Below are 20886 nucleotides of genomic sequence, written 5' to 3'. Positions count from 1 at the left end.
CACTTTAACCACTTGCCTACCAGGTGCCGATCAGTCCTCTGAGGATTGCCAGTTATCGGCAGCAGTTTCCGTAGCCGATAACCAGCAACTGCATTTACCGGTGATCTGCTGTTTCATTGGACACGGCTGATCACGTGGTAAAAGGTCACTGTGATTGGCCTTTTACCACATCATGTGATCAGCTGTGTGCGTAGGACACAGCGATCACGGAGATCGCCGGGCGCGTAGGAGGGCGTATTCTGGGAGGAGGGCATCTGAAGCCCTCCCAGAACTGTCCGGCTGCGGGGAAGCCGTCATTCAGCTATCTGTGGTCGGCAAGTGGTTAAGTCTGAAGCAGCAAAAGATTTAATGGGCTCATTATTATTATAATACAGGACTTGTATAACCCCAACAGTTTATGCAGCACTTTACAACATAAGGGCAGACAGTACAATTACAATACAAATGAATACAGGAGGATTCAGAGCTCATTAAAGCTTAAAATCTAAGGGGGAGGGTTGAGAGATACAAAAGGTAATAACTGTGGGGGATGGGCTGATGGATAGAATACATGTACAGTTGTTAGGTGGGGGCAGGATAGGCCTCTCTGAAGAGATGAGTTTTCAGGGATCGTCTAAAAGTGGACAGAGATGTAGATAGCGGTACATATTGGGGAAGGGAGTTCCAGAGGATGGGAGCAGCTCTGGAGAAATCCTGGAGGTGACAAGGGCGCTAGAGAGCAGGAGATCTTGGGAGAAATGAAGAGAATGATGTGGTTGCCATTTTGAGTCCAGGTTAGTGATGTAACTAGAGGCTGAGTTGGGGATGACTTTATAAGTTGTATCTTTTCCTCAGTAGAGGAGAAGGCCAAACACTGTAACATGTAATTCATAAAACATACTCTTGGGGTACATATGCAAAGTATTATATATACACTATATTGCCAAACGTATTGGGACACTCCTCCAAATCTTTGGATTCAAGTGTTCCAATCACCTCCATGGCCACAGGTGTATAAAATCAAGCACCTAGGCATGCAGACTGCTTCTACAAACATTTGTCTATCTGTGAAATTTCCTTGCTACTAAATATTCCACGGTCCACTGTTGGTGGTATTATAACAAAGTGGAAGCAACTGGGAACAACAGCAATTCCGCTTCGAAGTGGCAGGCAACATAAAATGACAGAGCGGGGTCAGCGCATGCTGAAGCACACAGTGCACAGAAGTCGCCAACTGTCAATAGCTGAAGACCTCCAAACTTCATGTGGCCTTCATATTAGCACAGCAGTGTGTAGAGAGCTTCAAGGAATGGGTTTCCATGGCCGAACAGCTGCATCCAAGTCTTACATCACCAAGTGCAATGCAGAGCGTCAGATGCAGTGGTGAAAAGCACGCCGCCAGTGGACTCTAGAGCAGTGGAGACATGTTCTCTGGAGTGACGAGTCACGCTTTCCTGTCTGGCAATCCAGTGGACGTGTCTGGGTTTGGCGGTTGCCAGGAGAACGGTACTTGCTTGACTGCGACCTGCCAAGTGTAAAGTTTGGGGGAGGGGGGGTTATGGTGTGGGGTTGCTTTTCAGGGGTTGGAGTTGGCCCCTTAGTTCCAGTGAAGGGAACTCTTAAGGCGTCAGCATACCAAGATATTTTGGACAGTTTCATGCTCCCAACTTTGTGAGAACAGTTTGGGGATGGCCCCTTCCTGTTCTAACATGACTGTGCACTAGTGCAGGAAGCAAGGTCCATAAAGACATGGATGAGTAAACAACATGGTTGTTAAGGAACGATGTCCACCGCAACCTTACCAACCGGTGTTTCATCAGTGGACGGACGAGTGAGCGTCACCCCTTCCCCCAAACCATACCAGGCCACATGCACCTTGTCCCCATGTGCTCTGTGTGGGCTTTTGGACTTCTGCCTGTCACGAAGACAGACCATACTGGAGGGATATCCAGGAAGGTGGTGCCATTACTGTCCGTGGGGAGTATTACAAGGCCTTTATTGCTATAACTTAGGGTACATGGGAACTAAACCTTTCATAACACAGGAGACTACATTAATTCTTGTGGGAAACCACATATCATCTGATGTTGACAATATACTGTATAAAGCAGAAGAAAAGTACACGATTTACTGGATTGATTTTATCGATTGGTGAGGCCTTTCTCAACCTTTTTAACTCAGACTAGGAATCCACATGTAGGGGATAAAGCGGAAACAAATATGGCCACCGGCCTCCACGCGGCTCAGACGGCATGATGTCACCGGTGGAGCCTAGCCGGTGACGTCACGCCGTCCGAGCCGCGCGGAGGTCGGCGGCCATATTTGTTTCCTCTTTATCCCCTACATGTGGATTCCTAGTCTGATGCTCTATGCCTTATTTGGTGGGTTCCTTACTGGATATCTGAGAATTCACTACACATGGATGATAACCCCCTGCTGGATGAAGTACCACAGTTGGTATAGATGATATGCTGATCACCTGTCGGGCTGCTGGTTTGCCAGATGATCTCCAGATTCCTTCCCTTCCAGTTTCAGAGTACCAGGAGTGCTCTGATAACTCAAACGCGCAATTGTGTGCGCTATCTGGTTAGTGCATAATATACACCCACCTAAGAGCACGAGAATCACTGATACTTCACCTTGTATTGGAACGTTCATCATCACGTCGCGGGATGTGATAGCATACTTAATTAGTCACTATATGCACTTTATAGTGTCACTGATATAGACTCTTATTTATTACTGTCATTTTATTATTGACTAATACACCTTACATTTATGTTTATTAGTTCAATACCCTATACTTAGCGCTGCATTTTTTATATTATGTTATTGAGAAGGTTTAAGGTTGTACCTTTATGCTAGCTGCTCATTAACTTGTACAAGCGCTCGTAATAACCTCTCTGTTTAGTCTTCGATCTGAGCTTACGAGGGTCCATGCTTTGTTTACATTTGCATCTTTCCTTGGCATTGTTGAAAGCCCACAGCCTGCGTCATTGTGAACATCTTCCCGCCCCTCCTTAAACCGCCTATGCCATTCAAAAACACGATTTCTCCATGATGACCATTGCACTTTTGCCAATTTTTATGCAAAATGTGATGTTAATCTGCTGTTCCAGATACCTGTCACTCATTTTCCACCAACAGAGCAACACACACACGTTATTTCTTCTACTACTCCATAAAGACTGAGTCAACCGGTCTGGTGACCCAGGTGAGTGCAAATAGAACATGCCAGAACACAATGATTGTGCGACTCACCACCATAATTACACTGCGGGCATTCCGGGAATTAAATTATCACGCCTTGTACATTAGTGTGATGGTCACATAGACGAATGCGCCTTACTGTAGTTTTATTTGTAGTCATTGGGAAGATTCCTCTCCTTACAGATGGCTAAAAAGATCATTGTTCATAGTGGTTACTCATCTGCGAGGCAGACGTTGCTCATTGTTCAAGGAACCCCCTAGCAACCTCTGAAGGAACCCTGGTTGAGAAAGGCTGGGTTGATGTGTTGCAGGCAGTCCAAAAGGATAACATTTTACTTAACGTCATAATAAAGCTAATTGTCTAATCTATCTGATCTGTCTATATCTATAATTTTGTCTAAGGTTTATGTTAATTTTTACTTCCATTGCCATTTGTAGGAAGTATTAAGTTGAAAATACCTGCAAACCTTGAGGCGTACTTACAGCTGGTAGGAGCCAGAGTGAATGTTAGCCCTGAGGTTAAATTACAGGAAATCGAGAACACTTCCACAGAGGGCCAAACAATTTTAAAAGGTAAATATGCTACATACATGATTTAAATGGTGATCACATAAATTACTGTAGCTCCTCTAGTTTCAAATTGCTTTTGCTGTATAGTTTTGGAATAATGGCTCAGTGCTTGAATGGAGCTTATCTATATCTGAGTGCCACAAACTGAAAATGCTATTTAATTTGTTTTTCATATTCAAAGCAAACTCACCCATCCATCAATGTCCCCATGCTTTATTATGAGAAATCACTTTGAAAAACACCCCCCTAACATTTCCAACCACAGCCATCTTGAATAAGGGCAGATGATTCATGTGGCATTTACTTCCAGGAACTCCTATTCCCTTAGCTCAGGCATGCATGCAGGAGGGTGTGCTTAGCTGAGAAAACCCATCCTCCGGATAAAATGAAAAAATGCCCATGTAGATTCCTGGAAAGTATTCCGTGTTGATTGAGGGAGCTTAGTTCTGATAATTGTCAAGTGTTTCTGTCTATTTCCCCATACAAGTCACTGTGAATGTAAAGGTAACTCAGCAGCCGCTTCAAGTGTATCTAAACCCAAGGAGTACCATTTAATATATTGCAGATTACCAGGTTTTAGATGTGGTTGGTGGTTTCCTGTGGTAGGGTGACAGCACTCACTCTGCATCTTTGGAGCAATATTATCATCCTAGGCCAAGAAGTGTATTAAAACTACAAAACACCTCCTGCTTGCTTCATCTCCACAGCATTGGGGGGGGGGGGGGTTATTCTGTAGGCCACAATGGTGAACCTGGGCAGACCTAACAATGCAGCTTGAGATAACCTCACAGAGTATGCAGGATAGCACTAGAGTTCTGTCAGGTTTATCAGATAATTTTGCAGTTGTCAAACAGTTATCATTTACATTCTTATGAGTCTCAAGCCCATGCACATGGTTCCTACACTTTTTTGTTAACCATCCAGTGTAGTAGGTGTAAACATGACTGTTTCTTTGACTAACAATCTGTCTGCATGATGTGGATTTCAAACCATTAAAGTCCATGTAAAGTGAACCTGTGAGGATACAAATGTAGGAACCACCACTGTACACTTTTTTCTTTAACAGCCCCATAGTAATCATCTTTTTTTTTTAAAAAATGGTGTCTCGAGTTAATCGCCGTTCACATTTAGGTCTTCAACTGTCCAGGGGGAGCACAGATGTTACATCCTGGAGTGTGCAGTCAGCCTGTTGAAGTCAATGACAGATGACCAGCTGCACAGATCTCCATGCTCATCCTCGAGTGCACATCTGTGCAGGTCCAATGTATGGATCAAGATGTAGACAGATGGCATACTGATCATTGCATTGAACCTGCACAGATGTGCACTCGAGGATGCACGTGGAAGTCTGTACAGCCAGCACCTGTCATTGATTTCAGTAAGCTGCGTTCATGGTCCTGCACACAGCCATATGGATGTATAGTGTATTCAGTTCATACCTACACTTTGGTTCTTTTTTGCAAGTTGTGTTCAGTGTTTGGGCCACTGAAAATTGCAATTTAATTGCTCCCTCTAGTAGGTCTTCCTTCCCGCAGACCATGCATAATATTCCAGATAATCTAGTCTATCACTGTGCTTTATTTTCAGCAACAATGAATTTGATGAATGAAACACAGAGATGGATTGAAGCAGAAGCCAGGAAAGGCACAGTGTACTTGAAGCTCCAGGACTGGCTGCAATCACTAAAACTCCATACAACATGAGATTTCTACAAAATACTGGACCTTACTGGAGTATAACTGGATCAGTCAGCTTACATAGTACCTAAGTCAAATGTAAAATGCAGAATAAGCATTTTTAAATTGCGGTGTTTCCTCTCTCCATTTTGTATATACAGTAGGAAAGGTGGGTATTGATCTTCTTGTATGTTACTATACAAAAAGGCAAATTCAGGAGAGCTCGTTTGTGTGTGCTGGTTATAGTATGTTTTGTATGGATGAGGAATTATGTTTACTGACCTGTGATTTAGAGTCTTTGATTTTAGATTAAACTGGAGTGTGTGTTTGAAGGCACTTTTATGTGAAATCCTGGGAAGTTATCCCAAAATCATGAAGCAGCTTTAAGAAGACATTGTCTGATGCACTGTGCCTTGCAACAGCTATATGGACAAGTCTTGTCTTCCTTGTAGAGCTCAGGGGGTGACTTCTTTTGATCAGCATTGTATCCTGGGAATGCCTATAGTACATTGTATGGTAATCCTGGAGACCAAAGTGTCATAGGAAGAAGGACAGTATCTTCCAGAAAGAAAAAGCCATTCACTTACATCCAAGCTGAAGAGACTAACAATGCTGTGGTTTTAAATGTAGTGTCTGTTCACATTTATAGGTCACAGATTGCGAAAATGGTTTATACTTGTGCCTTGTCTAGTGTTTATGAATACAACTTGAACTTTGTATTGTCAGCAAAACTTTGTTGTGAAAAGGAGTCTGTACAGCGGCCGTTCTTGAAAGCCTCATATCTGGACGGAATTTTGGAATAGGCACAATATTTTGCCTAATGAAATACGCTACTGAGATGGTTGCTGGCCATTAGTATCGACTTGTAAAAGCATGTGAGTTTGTGGCCCACACATATTGAGGTGAACAGCACTGGGCTAGCTAAGAAATGATTAGCATTTCTAATGCTGACATTACAAATCTCTATGTTCTATCCTGTGGGATACCTGGATTTGTTTTTATAAGCATTTTTCTAATTATTTTACACTGTCCTTTTATTAGAATGTGCATACTGTTTATCAGAGTAACGGTTAACCTTTCTGTAACCAAGTTTGTTCCAACTTGTGCCCATGTAAGAAATAAGCAATGTATTAGAAGACACTGCACTTTACAATAAAAATGGAATTAGAGTACCGTTCTGTGCCTCATTTTATTATTTCAGTTTTGCAGATAAAATTAAAAGTTTAAAGAATGTATACACAGTTATTAAATAGTCTGAAAAGCAAATCCAGATGGTAATGTAGGGGGGGAATATGAAAAGGTAACTTACTCCTGGTAATGAAGAAATGTAGGCCACACCGTTAACTTGCTTGGCTTTAGTAAACTTTTTCCATCCTGCCTAATACAGGCTCCTCCCCCAATGCATTTTCCTGTGGTATTATAACAGGGACTAGGAGATAGTGAGAGGTTGGAACATTTATAAATTAGTGGACATGCATCATTGGTCTATTCATTTTAGGCCTTGTTCACACCATACATGCAGAAAAAATGGTGGAAACTGACACACAGATTTCACTTGCAGAGACATCAGTTTTCATACACGCTTCAATGAGTTTTATACACAGCGCAGAAAAAAAATCCATACATGATACTAGTGTTGTGTGTCACATAGACAACAATTGTTTTTGTTGTGCCCTTGCAAAACTTGTGCTGAAAAACTGACGTCTCTGCACCATGGTGTGAATGAGACCTAAATTTACAACGTCTCTCATTACTCTAATTGATAAAAACATCTTCCGCTGGTACAATCTTCACGATTTGTAACCCTCAAAACACTTAAAAACATCAAATACAAGGCAAGATATGTAATGTGGTGGTACTAAAAGTTTTTTTTATGGTAGCCAAAATATATTTTCATTTTTTGTCTTTAACAGCTAAAATCACCTTTTCCAGAAAATAGCCAATGCAGTTAAGAGGCCCAGTAGATAATAATAAAAAAACTGTGCAGCTTTGGTAAATGTTCATTCATTTTTTTATTTCATACCTGTAGGCCATTTAGGTCCCCACAGAAGCCTGGCCTAAAAACCACCATGTTACTAGAACAGGAGAACTGTTGGTCTTTGCTTCAGTAATGCTGTGAGTGCGCACCCAACACATTTTTCACGTTCTGGCAAGTTGGACGATGGCAGTTGCTAACTGGGAGTTTTTAGACCAGATTTCTGGGGGGGCTCAAATGGCCTACAGGTATGAAAACAATTAATGAACATTTGGCAAAGCTGAAGAATTTTTAAAAGATCTACTGGAGCCCTTTGACTGCATAGACTATTTTCTGGAAAAGGTGAACTTCGCCTTTAACCTCCCTGGCGGTATGATCATGTCAGGAATTTTGTGCTGAAAGCGGTACCATTTTTTTGCATGGAAATATGTAGTTTTTAATTGTAGGCTGTAATTTTTAGGAATAACTCACTGAAATCTATCCGAAAAAGAGTCTATTAAACATTCCGGATATGATAAAACTTGAAACACGAAATCATAAATTATAATTTAATAAATAATCATAAAAAATAATAATATAATAATAAATTTAATTCAATAATATAATCAAACCAAAAACACTGAAATTTGAAATACAGAGGCAAATTCGCACATCGCTGAGCAAAGTCGCAAAATCGTTTTCAGTGTCTGATGACGAATTTCCCTACAAATCATCACTCAATTCTGCAAGTGGTTCTGATTTACTATCGCTTTTCTAAAACCACTTTTGACGTAAAGGGATGCTTTTTGGCCGCCATGGACTTTTCTAGGTTTCCAGGCTGAAAGAACAGTCAAAATGCAGGCAGGGCACAGGACAAAGCAGTAGGGACAAAATGTATGTGAAATGCAGTGAAAAAGCAATGACAGCAAAAATGTCATTTTTTAAAAATTTCAAATTTCCCGCTGGTTCCACCGCCCGAACGTTCCGACGTCACGGGGACCGGAACACGGAAGCCAGATGCCGGCATCCGCCGGAGGAGATGGACGGGGACGCTGCAGGGGACCCATCGTGGGAGCGAAGGACAAGGTAAGTGCTGCAGGGACCCCTAGAGAACGCTGCATGGTAAGCCCGAGTGTAGCTCGGGGTTACCGTTCTTGGTATAGAAATTCTACCCCGAGCTACACTCGGGAACACCGCCAAGGAGGTTAATGAATATATATTCAGAATGTTTGTCCTATGGTTAGGAGACTGTAAAACTTGATGGGCTGTGTGGCGGAAGTGAATGGTGCAACAAACAGCTGCTGCCAGTCAGACTGTACATATAAATGGCAGGTAAAGGCTGTACTCAATTATACCCGAGTCTGAGCAGCTACATGTGTACAGGGCTATATTCACTTTTCTGCATTCAAAAAGGCACTTGTCACTGCTGGCAGAGAAAAACATGGCCATGTTATGCACTGTCCTGCCATTTGCAGCTATGTGCATGAAGACTAAATAATCAAAAACCTGCTTTTTTTCAGTGTTAAAACTACTTGTAATATTTTTAGCATAGTATAAACAAACCAGTATGTAACTCAGTGTGTTTCCAATTATGCAGCCAAATTGGGATAATACCTACTGTATATTTGTTACATGTTCCCAATAACATGGCATAACTTAAAATAAAATTACATTTTCTGGTTACCCTTTAAATTCTATGCACACACTGCGTCTGAAAAAATACCAGAACCTCTGACAAAAAAACCTGCATAAAAATGCTGATAGTGCAGTATGAGGCACTATCAGCATTTTTATGCAGGTTTTTTTGTCAAAGAGTTGAGAGTTTATGGGCAATTGCTTTTTTTTAAGCATTTTTTCCCAAAACATTCCCATAGTCTCATTTTTCACTATAATCAATGTACACATGAAAACACTGAACACTCCTAAAATAATATGACCGAATACGGCCCTTTTCACACAGGCGGATTCTGTCGAGCAGATCCACCTGCTCAGCGGGGGATCTGTCCACTGATCCCCGCTGAGCAGGTGGATGACAGGTCCATGTCTGTTCCGCTTAAGTAGAGCAGACACGGACCCAGCCCACTATTCTCTATGGGGCAGTCAGATGTACATGGACCTCATGTTTCTTTACATCTGTCATCTGATCCTATCCACTAGATGTTTTTAGCGGATCGTATGCAGGTGGGTGTAAACGGACACATGTCTGTTCACATTCGCCTCCCCATAGAGAACAATGGATGGTCCGATCGGGTCCACCTGAAAAACAGACAGATGGACCCGATCAGTCCGCTCATGTGAAAGGGCCCCAAGTGTGTACACCCTCTTATAGGTAGACATTTGGCTGTATTCAAAATTAACCAATCAAAGTGATTCTGGTTAAGCCTATATAAAGTTCAGCTGTTCTAGTAGGATTTTTTTTTTTTTTTTACATTTTTCTCTTACAGCAAAAGCCATGGTCTGCAAAGAGCTTACAAAGCATCAGAGGGATCTGATTGTTGGAATGTAACAGGAAACGGGTACAAAAAGATTTACAAGGCATTAGATATACCATGGAACACAGTGAAGACAGTCATCAACAAGGGGAGAAATTATGGCATAACAGCAACATTACCAAGAACTGGGTGTTTCTTCAAAATTGATGAAAAATATGCCAGGAAGCTGCCATGAGACCTGCAGCAACATTAAAGGAGCTGCAGGCATATCTCGTATGTACTGGTTGTGTGATATGTGACAACAATCTCCCGTATTCTTCATACAGTATGTCTAGGCTGTAGGGTAGAGTGGCAAGACAGAAGCCTTTCCTTACATTTTGCAAAAACCTAAATTAAGTCTGCCAAAAGCACCATCATACCCACAATGAAGCATGGTGGTACCAGCATTATGCTTTGGGGCAGTATTTCTTCAACGGGAACTGGGGCTTTAGTCAAGGTGAAGGGAATTTTGGCACAAAACCTTCAGTCCTCTGCTAAAAAGCTTAAGATGAAGAGGAATTTCACTTTTCAGCATGACAACGACCCAAAGCATGCCTCCAAATCAATAAAAGAATGGCATCACCCAGAGAGGATCAAAGTTTTGGAAAGGCCTGGCCAGAGAACAGATCGTAATATAACTGAAAATCTATGGGATGACCTGAAAAGGGCTGAGAAAAGGAGATGCCCTCTAATGCTGACAAATTTGGAGCATTTTGCAAGGAAGAGTGGGCAATGATTCCCAAGCCAGGATGTGCCATGCTGATAGACTTCTACCCCAAAAGACTGAATGCTGTGATAAAATCAAATGGTGTTTCAACAAAGTATTAGTTTAAGGGTGTGCATAATTAAGCAACCATGTTATTGTAATTTTTTTTATTTTTTAATTCAACCCCCCTTTAAAGATTTCACTTTTTGTTTGAATTGTACATATTATACAGTAGGTTACATTAAAGGTGGAAAAAAATTCTGAAGTGATTTGTCTGATTTTGTTACATCTAAAAAAAAAACTGGCATTTGTACAGGGGTGTCCAAACTTTTTTTTTAATGCATTCTTTATAATTTTCAAAGTTTACAACTAGATGTTTATATCAGCTGTAAATGTCTTTTAATTCTTTGGCTTCTAAGGATTCCATATTTCATACATAATGATTCCATGGGTTTTCTAAAAGGTTTGCCACTAAATAATGCTTTAATGCTGCTCCAAGGACGCGGATGATGAAATGGGCGTACAGAATATTAGGCGTACTCCTTTCCCAACAGTATGAGAGTTGCACTCAGAAACAATATTACAACAAATAAGGTACTTGTTAAATTGACAAATATTCATTAATGTTCTTATTACATATTCAGAAAATGCCATGAGTCCACTGAAGATGATTTATACATCCATTGATTCATCAATCATATCTGTTTCCTCCAGATGTGACATGCCATTGAACAGGTTACCATGACGATCATAGCCAAACCAGGGTGGAGGATCATCTGAACTATACTCAACATTTTGATACTTTGATTCAATCTTCAGAACAACAGCCCTGTAAAATAATATTGCATATGTTACATTCTGTTCTCACAAATACAAGTTGGTGTTCATATGAACCAGCTACAAATTAGCTAGTTAGCGCTGTTTGCACACCTGATGAGTGGTCACTGTGGCAAATGCGATATCAGCCCACTGCCCTCTGTGTCAGATATCTGTTCCCCCTAGGAGGGGTGTGGGGGCCTAGTCCACTCTGGTACCTCCTAGCATAGGGGTGCTTTGGGCTCAAAATGCTGCTAATTAACTTCTAGAGGTAAATATGTCCTTATTCTGGTTGTACTGTTATTACCTCATTAGCTATGAAATACACTGAAGTTTTTGGATCTTCAGAATGAGGTAGGCAGAAATGTGTACTCATTAATAAGTCCAGCTGCAGTATTTATGACGAGAAATTAGAAGAAAGGACATCAGCTTGCTTTCCCGATAACTCAAGTTTGCAAGTCTGATGGTTTTATGAGGGCATTGAGACGTGTATTGGGGTTAGATTCTGCTAATCCTATCCAAGTACTGATAAGGGGGTTTAGAATGCAGCTAAATGTTGATTGTATACACTAATGTCCATGTCCTGACAGGAAGGGAAGGTCACTGCTGATCTGTCTTATACTCTGATAAAATGACTTGGTTGACCTGGGACTTGAACAACATGGCTGCCACACACAGCTGGTTTTGTACCCAGTACGTGATATTACAGTCACAGCAAGCCCACTGAAAGGAGAGGGGACATCCATGTGGCTCCTGGACAACACTCCTGGGTTAAAGGGTAACCACGGCAACAAATTTTGGTTTTGTCCTCCTTTTTTGTCAAGCTGTTAGAGCTTACTCAGAAGGTGTCAGCTCCTTTCCGGGGATCTACTGTGATCTCTAGATGAGGAGAACAGAGTTCTGGATCCACGCATAGCCTTACCGCTGACCACAAAGGACTGCTGGATAATTTCTACTGTTGCATAGGTGCATGGATTTCTGGGTGTTTCTTTTTTAAGGCAAAATCAGTTCACCTTATTCATTGTTTCATGTGTAGAGGAAAAAAAGGAAATATGCAAACTTGATACTTCAGTGCTCAGAAATGGTTGAGGCACCCAACACGTGAGCCATAAATCTCAAAGACATTCAGCAACCTAGACTGGAAAGAGATGGTGGTGCAGCCCTCCTCAGATCATGGAAATCCAACACTGCACAATATATACTGCTCAAAAAAATTAAATGAACACTTTTTAATCAGAGCATAGCATCAAGTCAATTAAAATCCTGGGATATTTATCTAGTCAGTTAAGTAGCAGAGGGGGTTGTTAATCAGTTTCAGCTGCTTTGGTGTTAATGAAATTAACACGTGAACTAGATGGGCAACAATGAGACAACCAATCAAAAGAGGAATGGTTTTACAGGTGGAGGCCTTTGACATTTTTTTTCCCTACTCCTCTTTTCTGACTGTTTTTCACTAGTTTTGCATTTGGCTAGGGTCAGGGTTACTACTGGTAGCATGAGGCAATACCTGGACCCTCAGAGGTTTCACAGGGAGTCTATCTCCTCCAGGATCTAAAGAGCATGGAGGAGATTCCAGGAGACAGGCAGTTACTCTAGAAGAACTGGACAGGGCCATAGAAGGTCCTTAACCCATCAGCAGGGTCGGTATCTGCTCCTTTGTGCAAGGAGGGACAGGATGAGCACTGCTAAAGCCCTACAAAATAACCTCCAGCAGGCCATGGGAGTGATTGTCCCTGACCAAACAATCAGAAACATACTTCAGGAGGGTGGTCTGAGGGCCTGACTTCCTCTAGTGGGCCCTGTGCTCACTGCCCAGCACAGCACCATGGAGCTTGATTGACATTTGCCATTGAACACCAGAATTGGCAGGTCTGCCACTGGTGCCCTGCCGCAGCCATTGTGACATAATGTAAAAGTGTGAATTTGTTGCTTAGAGATTGTTCGAAGGCTTTCATAAATCTATTGCTTCGGCCATCAACTTTTGGCGACAAAAGCAAACTAAAATCTCATTAGTTGTTACAGGTTACTGAATTTTTCACTTTAGTTTCACCAGTGGCACAACCTGTTGGTCAAGTCAGAGTTCTGGATTAATTTACATACAGTGCCTTGGAAAAGTATTCATACCTCTTGAAATTTTCCACATTGTCATGTTACAACCAAAACCGTAACTGTATTTTTATTGGGATTTTATGTGATAGACCAACACAAAGTGGCACATTATTATTATTATATCGAGTTTATATAGCACCAAAGGGTTTGCTCAGCGCTGTACAATAGAGGGGGGGGACAATACATGAAACAGTACAGCAACAACAAACAGCACACGAGGAGTTAGAGGGCCCTACTCTTTCGAGCTTACAATCTAGGAGCATAATTGTGAAGTGGAAGGAAAATGATAAATGGTTTTTCAAATTTTTTTTACAAATATCTGAAAAGTGTGGCGTGCATTAGTATTCAGCCCCTTTATTCTGATACCCCGCACTAAAACCAAAGTGGAACCAATTGCCTTCAGAGGATACCTAGTTAGTAAATAGAGTCCACCTGTGTGTAAATTAATCTCAGTATAAAGACAACTGTTCTGTGAAGCCATCAGAGGTTTGTTAGAGAACATTAGTGAACAAACAGCATCATGAAAGCTAAGGAACACACCAAACAGGTCAGGGATAAAGTGTGGAGACGTTTAAAGCAGGGTTAGGTTATAAAAAAAAAAAAAATATCCCAAGCTTTTAAGATCTCATGGTGCACTGTTCAATCCGTCATCTGAAAATTGAAAGAGTATGGCACAACTGCAAACCTACCAAGAGATGGCTGTCCACCTAAACTTACAGGCCGGGCAAGGAGAGCATTCATCAGAGAGGCAGTCAAGAGGCCCATGGTAATTCTGGAGGAGTTGCAGAGATCCACAGCTCAGGTGGGAGAATATGTCCACAGGACAACTATTAGTCATGCACTCCACATATCTAGCCTTTATGAATGAGTACAAGAAGAAAGCCATAAGAAGTCCTGTTTGCAGTTTGCGAGAAGCCATGTAGGGGACACAGCAAACATGTGGAAGAAGGTGCTCTGGTCAAATGAGACCAAAATGGAACTCTTTGGACTAAAAGCAAAATGCTATGTGTGATGGAAAACAAGCACTGCACATCACCCTGAACACACCAGCCCCACCATGTAAAATGGTGGTGGCAGCATCATGGTATGGGGATGCTTTTCTTCAGCAGGGATAGGAAAGCTGGTCAGAGTTGATAGGAAGATGGATGGAGCCAAATACAGGAAAATTGTAGAAGAAAACCTGTTAGAGTCTGCAAAAGACTTGAAACTGGGGCGGAGGTTCACCTTCCGGCAGGTCAACAACCCTAAACATACAGCTAGAGCTACAATGGAATGGTTTAGGTCAAAGCATATTCATGTGTTAGAATGGCCCACTCAAAGTCCAGACCTAAATCCAATTGAGAATCTGTGGCAAGACTTGAACATTACTGTTCAGACACTCTTCATCCACTCTGATAGAGCTTGAGCTATTTTTCAAAGAAGAATGGGCACAAATTTCACTCTCTAGATGTGCAAAGCTGGTAGAGACATACCCAAAAAAGACTTGCAGCAGTAATTTCAGCGAAAGGTGGTTCTGCAAAGTATTGACTCAGGGGGCTGAATACAAATGCACACCACACTTTTCACATATTGTAAATAAATTATTTTCTTTCCACTTCACAATTATGTTTCACTTTGTGTTTGGTCTATCACATAAAATCCCAATAAAATGCATTTACGTTTTTTTGGTTGTAACATGACAAAATGTGGAAAATTTCAAGGGGTATGAATACTTTTTCAAGGCACTGGATGTATTTGTATATTTTCACAAGTATTTTTTGAAAAAGATGTACCGTATTTTTTGCCCCATAAGACGCACCTAGGTTTTAGAGGCAGAAAACAGGGGAAAAAAATTTTCTGAACTAATGGACTGCAGACACAGTACAGGAGATGACCAGAGACTGCGGACAGCACAGGGATGACCAGAGACTGCGGACAGCACAGGGATGACCAGAGACTGTGGACAGTACAGATGACTGCTGACCTTTGGGGAGGTGGGGAGCGGGTACCTGAATTTGACAGGTACCCGCTCTTACTTCCGCGGAGTTTTTGTTTGATCTTACCTGTTCCTCGATCCAGCCGCGCGCTGTCTTCTCGGCTTCTGTAATGGCGCTCGGTATGACAGCCGGATGCCCAGTGCGCATGAGCGAGAAGCACTTGCGCTTTGTGATTGGTCCGGCGGCTTCTGGGATCTGTCATGTGTCCCAGGTACCGCCTTACCATTCACAAAAAGCACCGCTTCTTGCGCATGCGCACTTGGCACCCGGCTGTCATGCCCAGTGCCCACACTACAGAAGCCGGAAGACAGCGCGCCGCTGGATAGAGGAACAGGTAAGATCAAAGAACAAAGAAGTAAGAGCGGGTACCTGTCAAATTCAGGTACCCGCTCCCCACCTCCCCAAAGGTCAGCAGTCATCTCCATAATGTCCCGCTGCAGAGCTGAGCGGCCGGCCCAGTATTCTGACACGGCCGCGGTGGAAATACCGGACCGGCCGCTCCATATTCGCTCCATAAGACGCACTGACATTTTCCCCCCTTTTTTGGGGGGAAAAAAGTGCATCTTATGTAGCGAAAAATACGGTATATTTGTAAAAAGAAAAAAAAAAATCCATATACACTATATTGCCAAATGTATTGGGACACCTGCCTTTATACGCACATGAACTTTAATGGCATCCTAGTCTTTCTCCATAGGGTTTAATATTGAGTTGGCTCACCCTTTGCAGCTATAACTGCTTCATCTCTTCAGGGAAGGCTGTCCACAAGGTTTAGAAGTGTGTCTCTGGGAATCTTTGACCATTCTTTCAGAAGCGCATTTGTGAGGTCAGGCACTGATGTTGGACAGGAAGGCCTGGCTCGCAGTCTCCGCTCTAATTCATCCCAAAGCTGTTCTATAGGGTTGAGGTCAGGACAGTCAAGTTCCTCCACCCCAAACCCTCTCATCCATGTCTTTATGGACCTTGCTTTGTGCACTGGTGTGCAGTCATGTTGGAACAGGAAGGGGCCTTTCCCAAACTGTTCCCACAAAGCTGGGAGCACGAAATTGTCCAAATGTCTTGGTATGCTGACACCTTAAGAGTTCCCTTTCTTGGAACCAAGGGGCCAAGCCCAACCCCTGAACAACAACCCCACACCATTATCCCCCCTCCACCAAACTTTACACTTGGCACAATGCAGTCAGGCAAGTACCATTCTCCTGGCAACTGCTAAACCCAGACACGTCAATTGGATTGCCAGAGAAGAGTGATTCGTCACTCCAGGGAACACGTCTCCCCTGCTCTAGAGTCCAGCATCCAACACTTCGCATTGCACTTGGTGATGTAAGGCTTGGATGCAGCTGCTTGGCCATGGAAACCCAGTCCATGAAGCTCTCTATGCACTGTTGTGCTAATCTGAAGGCTGCACAAAATTTGGAGGTCTTTACCTATTGACTCCGCAGACAGTTGGTGACTTCTGTGCGCTATGCTCTGACCCCGCTCTGTCATTTTTTCGTTGCCCACCACTCCGTGGCTGAGTTGCTGTTGTTCCCAGTTGCTTCCATTTTGGTATAATACCACTAACAGTTGACCGTGGAATATTTAATAGCAAGGAAATTTCATGGATTGACTTGTTGCACAGGTGGCAACCTATCACTGTACCACGCTTGATTTTACTGAGCTCCTGAAAGTGACCCATTCTTTCAAAAATGTTTGTAGAAGCAGTCTGCATGCCTAGGTGCTTGATTTTATACACCTGTGGCCATGGAGGTGATTGGAACACCTGAATCCAATGATTTGGAGGGGTGTCCCAATACATTTGGCAATATAGTGTATTCTGGTATAGTTAACTGAATAACTTACTTTGAAATACTCCTGCAGTAAAGCATTCTTAGAGTCCGAAGTTGTCGGCAGCCTTTCTGGAAATATTTCAGGGCCTTGTCACTGAGATGGACACAGCCAGATATATCCACAATATGAAGGTAACGGCAACCACCAGAAAGATACTGGATGCTAATATCTGTTATCTGCATAAAGGAAGAATCGTGAATTGGTGCCATATTTTACAGATTAGTGTAGAACACTCCTGAGCCCCAAAAAAATGCATTCAGCAAAATCGGTTAAAATTCATTTCACTGTGTGACTATGATCTATGCCATTCTTCCATGGAATCCTGGTGTTCCTACCGAGCTTGCTAGGAATTCCCTAAGCTGTGACTGGTTGAACTGCCACCTGATGGTGGTGTCTCGATAATTTTGGGTTAAATACTACTTGACATAGCCGTTAGCTTTTTAGCTATCTGTAATGGTGGCATTCTTCCTACTCACCACTAATACAGGGGACATTTTTGCCATTCACCCCCCGTGAATTGATTTTATTAAGGGTTTTTCTGAAACCTGAGAATTTTTAGGGGTTTCTCTGGGGTAAAAAGGTTGGTCTACATTCTGTGTAATCCTATAGAGCTTGTTTTCTTGGTTGTTACTGGGTCCCTATACTGACATTAGGCTATAGAAGGAAATGGTATAGAAAAAGCTTTTAATTAAATCATAAAAAAAACCTACAACTTTGTATTGGTCTCTGACCACAAACAATAGTCATGCAGTGTATTCACATATACTTCATATGGAAAAACCTGACATTACTTCTGTTCTTCCTTGGGAAATATGAGTGATGCACATGTACCTTTGGACATCCGGCCACATTGATGGATGTAAGCATCTTGCAACAGAATGCCACTGTTTTTACTGTGTTGTTGGTTACTTGCAAGCAGTGTGAAATATCCAACAGTTCCAGGTCCTTTGACTGATGGCAAAATTTCTGTTACAGGAAACAAACCATTAAAAAATATACATTTTTATATCTGATCTGGGCAAAAACTTACAGGACCTGTTGGCGGTATCTGGGGATTACTTTTAATGTCTAATATTACTGAGAAATTTGATAACTGTTCAGGTTTTCTAACAGTTGCAAGTTTTGCTGACGGACACAAAACCATGAGGAGTTTGGCTTTTAATGTGGACCTATACTCAAATGTTAACAGACTTGCCAGAGTATTAGAAGATGACATACTCTACTTATTTTTCCACAAGATTTTGCCACTTTTCAAACAAAGCAGCCATCCAAAAACAATACAAACCTACCTCAACACCACTGAATCAACAGGTTTTATGGTTCCTTGTGGTTCCCCGAGTGTAGCAATTCTTCCAAACTGGGGCTTAGGCATGGAGGAGACCCTGTGTCCTCTATAACCAAGCCTCATTTAATAAACGCGTCTGCAGGGAGCATAGGCTAACAAGACTTGCTGAGTAAACAATAAAGCTTAGTGATTCAAAAAGACAGAGGAATGCTTGGTGTTGCTGTCTGTTTGCATTGTTGGACGACAGGAAAAAAGATGAACTCTGCTGTGACGAAGCACCCATGACTGGTAGTGGAGCCACAATTTGCCAGGAGCCATACCATCTCTGACAGTTCATATAAGCAGCCATAATTACAGAAGTTAAACAAAAAAACGGAAACACTACATGATTTGCAGGTGTGAAAGCGACGACATGTTTCACCTTGAAAGTGGAAGTGATGTAACATTCTTTTGCATTCACTGTATGATGAGACACCTAGCTAACAGGTGGGAAGCCTCACCTTTGTCATTCACTACGTGCGCTGCTAGTAATATGGAATCATGTCAGAGCTTATGGAGCTTCAAAGAAGGCTAATTGTTGGTGGCCGTTTAGCTGGTGCCTCTGTGACTTAAGTTGCCAATTTATTTGTGAAGTCGTGAGGTACTGTATCAAAGGTTATGACGGCATATATACGCTTTCCGGGAAAACGTCTGAAAAGCATAAGCGCGGTCATCATGGTCAACTGGCCGAAAGAGACAAAAGGACATTGTGCAGCATTGTCACCCGGAATAAGAAAACAACTCCTGCAAAAGTGACTGCAGAACTAATTCTCAGTCCCATGAAGACTCTGACATGACTCCGTATTACTAGCAGCGCTCGCAGTGAATGACAAAAGTGAGGCTTCCCACCTGTTATCTAGGTGTCTCATCACACAGCGGAAGCAAAAGCATTACTTCCACTTTCCATGTGAAACACGTCGTCACTTTCACACCTGCAAATCATGTAGTGTGTCCAATTTTTTGTCTAACCTCTGTATGTTGCTGCACAAAATGATTTATATCTATGGTTAACCCCCCCTAATAGTGTTCCATCATAGTATGATATAATGGGGCCAAAGAGATAGAGACTGTTCAACTAGTAAAGTGTGTATTCACTTTGCAAAGTGAAACCAAGCTGACTTTAAATACCCCACAATGTTGTGGTTATATTTCCTCTTCATAAGTAGATCTGAACCATATCAATAAGATCCCATATAAGATCTAACATGTTAAAACATATATGTTATGTCAAAAGTTGTTTCCAATGATTTTAATTATGCAGCTTTTATTAAAATAATACTTGGTGATCCTGCCATGAAGGCACTTCCTGTTATGAAGTAACAACTGTCTTCCAATTGTGCTCCTGCATTGTCACCATGTTACATGCATCCTGAAAGAGACTACAGGTAGCTATGCTGACACACATGACATGGCCAGACATGGTCCACAGTTGTCACCATCAGGAAGCTGATCATGCAATGATATGCAGCTTATGCTGGATTGAGTGCATGTAGACAAGAAGTGGCTGAAAGAAGACAGAGATCAGATGCACTGAGATGCAAAAAAGTGGAAGCAGGAAAAAAAAAAAAACCTTGGCAATTGCTTATTTGCCCTACTTTAAAGAGGACAGTAAGGCTAACACTAACTATTCTTAAAAACATCCCCTTACCCTCCTCCAACCTATCCTGTATATATAAAAAAAGAAAAAGCTTTTTTTTTTGTTCAATTCAGTCATGTGATCCTGCAGCTCCAGCTGCCCCGTGTCAGTGAGCAGCTGCTGCAAGGGAGAGGAGGGAGCGTTGTTGGGACATCACTGCTGTGGGAATTTACAACCATTGTTGAACACTCCTGCACACAGGCGATATGGAGCCATTGAATCACATGACTGGACAGATCAACCACTTCAAATCCGGACACTTTCACCACCTTCCAGTCCAATTTTCAGCTTTTAGCGCTGCCACACTTTGAGTAACAATTACTCAGTTATGCAACACTGTCTAAAAAAAATTTATAACAATTTCACATGGGTACAGAGTTTTCTTTTGGTGATATTTAATCATCACTTTTTTTATTTTTTGCTATATAAATGACAAAAACACCAAAAATTTTGAAAAAAAAAATATTTTTTGCTTAGTTTTTATTATGCAATTTTTCAAATAAATAATTTTTCTTCATAAATTTAGGCCAAAATGTATTCTGCTACATTTGGGTAAAAATAACCCAAAACAGTGTATATTATTTAGTCTGTGTGAAAGTTACAGAGTCTACAAACTGGGATATATATTT

General features: G+C 41.8%; 2 protein-coding genes across 3 annotated transcripts in view; one reads left to right on the top strand and one right to left on the bottom strand.

The window, feature by feature from the left end:
• Positions 1–6608, top strand: part of FAM185A (family with sequence similarity 185 member A) — a 78782-nt gene extending 72174 nt beyond the window's left edge. For both annotated transcript variants that reach the window (XM_089685649.1, XM_089685645.1), the window contains 2 exons: positions 3628–3762; positions 5347–6608. In XM_089685649.1, the coding sequence (XP_089541775.1) occupies positions 3628–3762; positions 5347–5462 (251 nt within the window). In that variant the 3' untranslated portion in view covers positions 5463–6608. The remainder of the gene's footprint in view (positions 1–3627; positions 3763–5346) is intronic.
• A 4277-nt stretch (positions 6609–10885) lies between these two features.
• FBXL13 (F-box and leucine rich repeat protein 13) overlaps positions 10886–20886 on the bottom strand; it is a 267401-nt gene continuing 257400 nt past the window's right edge. Inside the window, exons 19-21 of the mRNA XM_089685639.1 lie at positions 18129–18263; positions 17310–17473; positions 10886–11395 (exon numbers count right to left, since the gene is read on the bottom strand). Coding sequence (XP_089541765.1) covers positions 11239–11395; positions 17310–17473; positions 18129–18263 — 456 coding nt within the window. The 3' untranslated portion in view covers positions 10886–11238. The remainder of the gene's footprint in view (positions 11396–17309; positions 17474–18128; positions 18264–20886) is intronic.

This window comes from Staurois parvus, unplaced genomic scaffold (assembly GCF_062004578.1).
Source record: "Staurois parvus isolate SC_StPar_1 unplaced genomic scaffold, SC_StPar_1.0 ptg000019l, whole genome shotgun sequence".
Lineage (NCBI taxonomy): Eukaryota > Metazoa > Chordata > Amphibia > Anura > Ranidae > Staurois > Staurois parvus.
The sequence above is the reverse complement of the archived record's forward strand: the minus strand, read 5'-3'. Positions and strand labels throughout refer to the sequence as shown.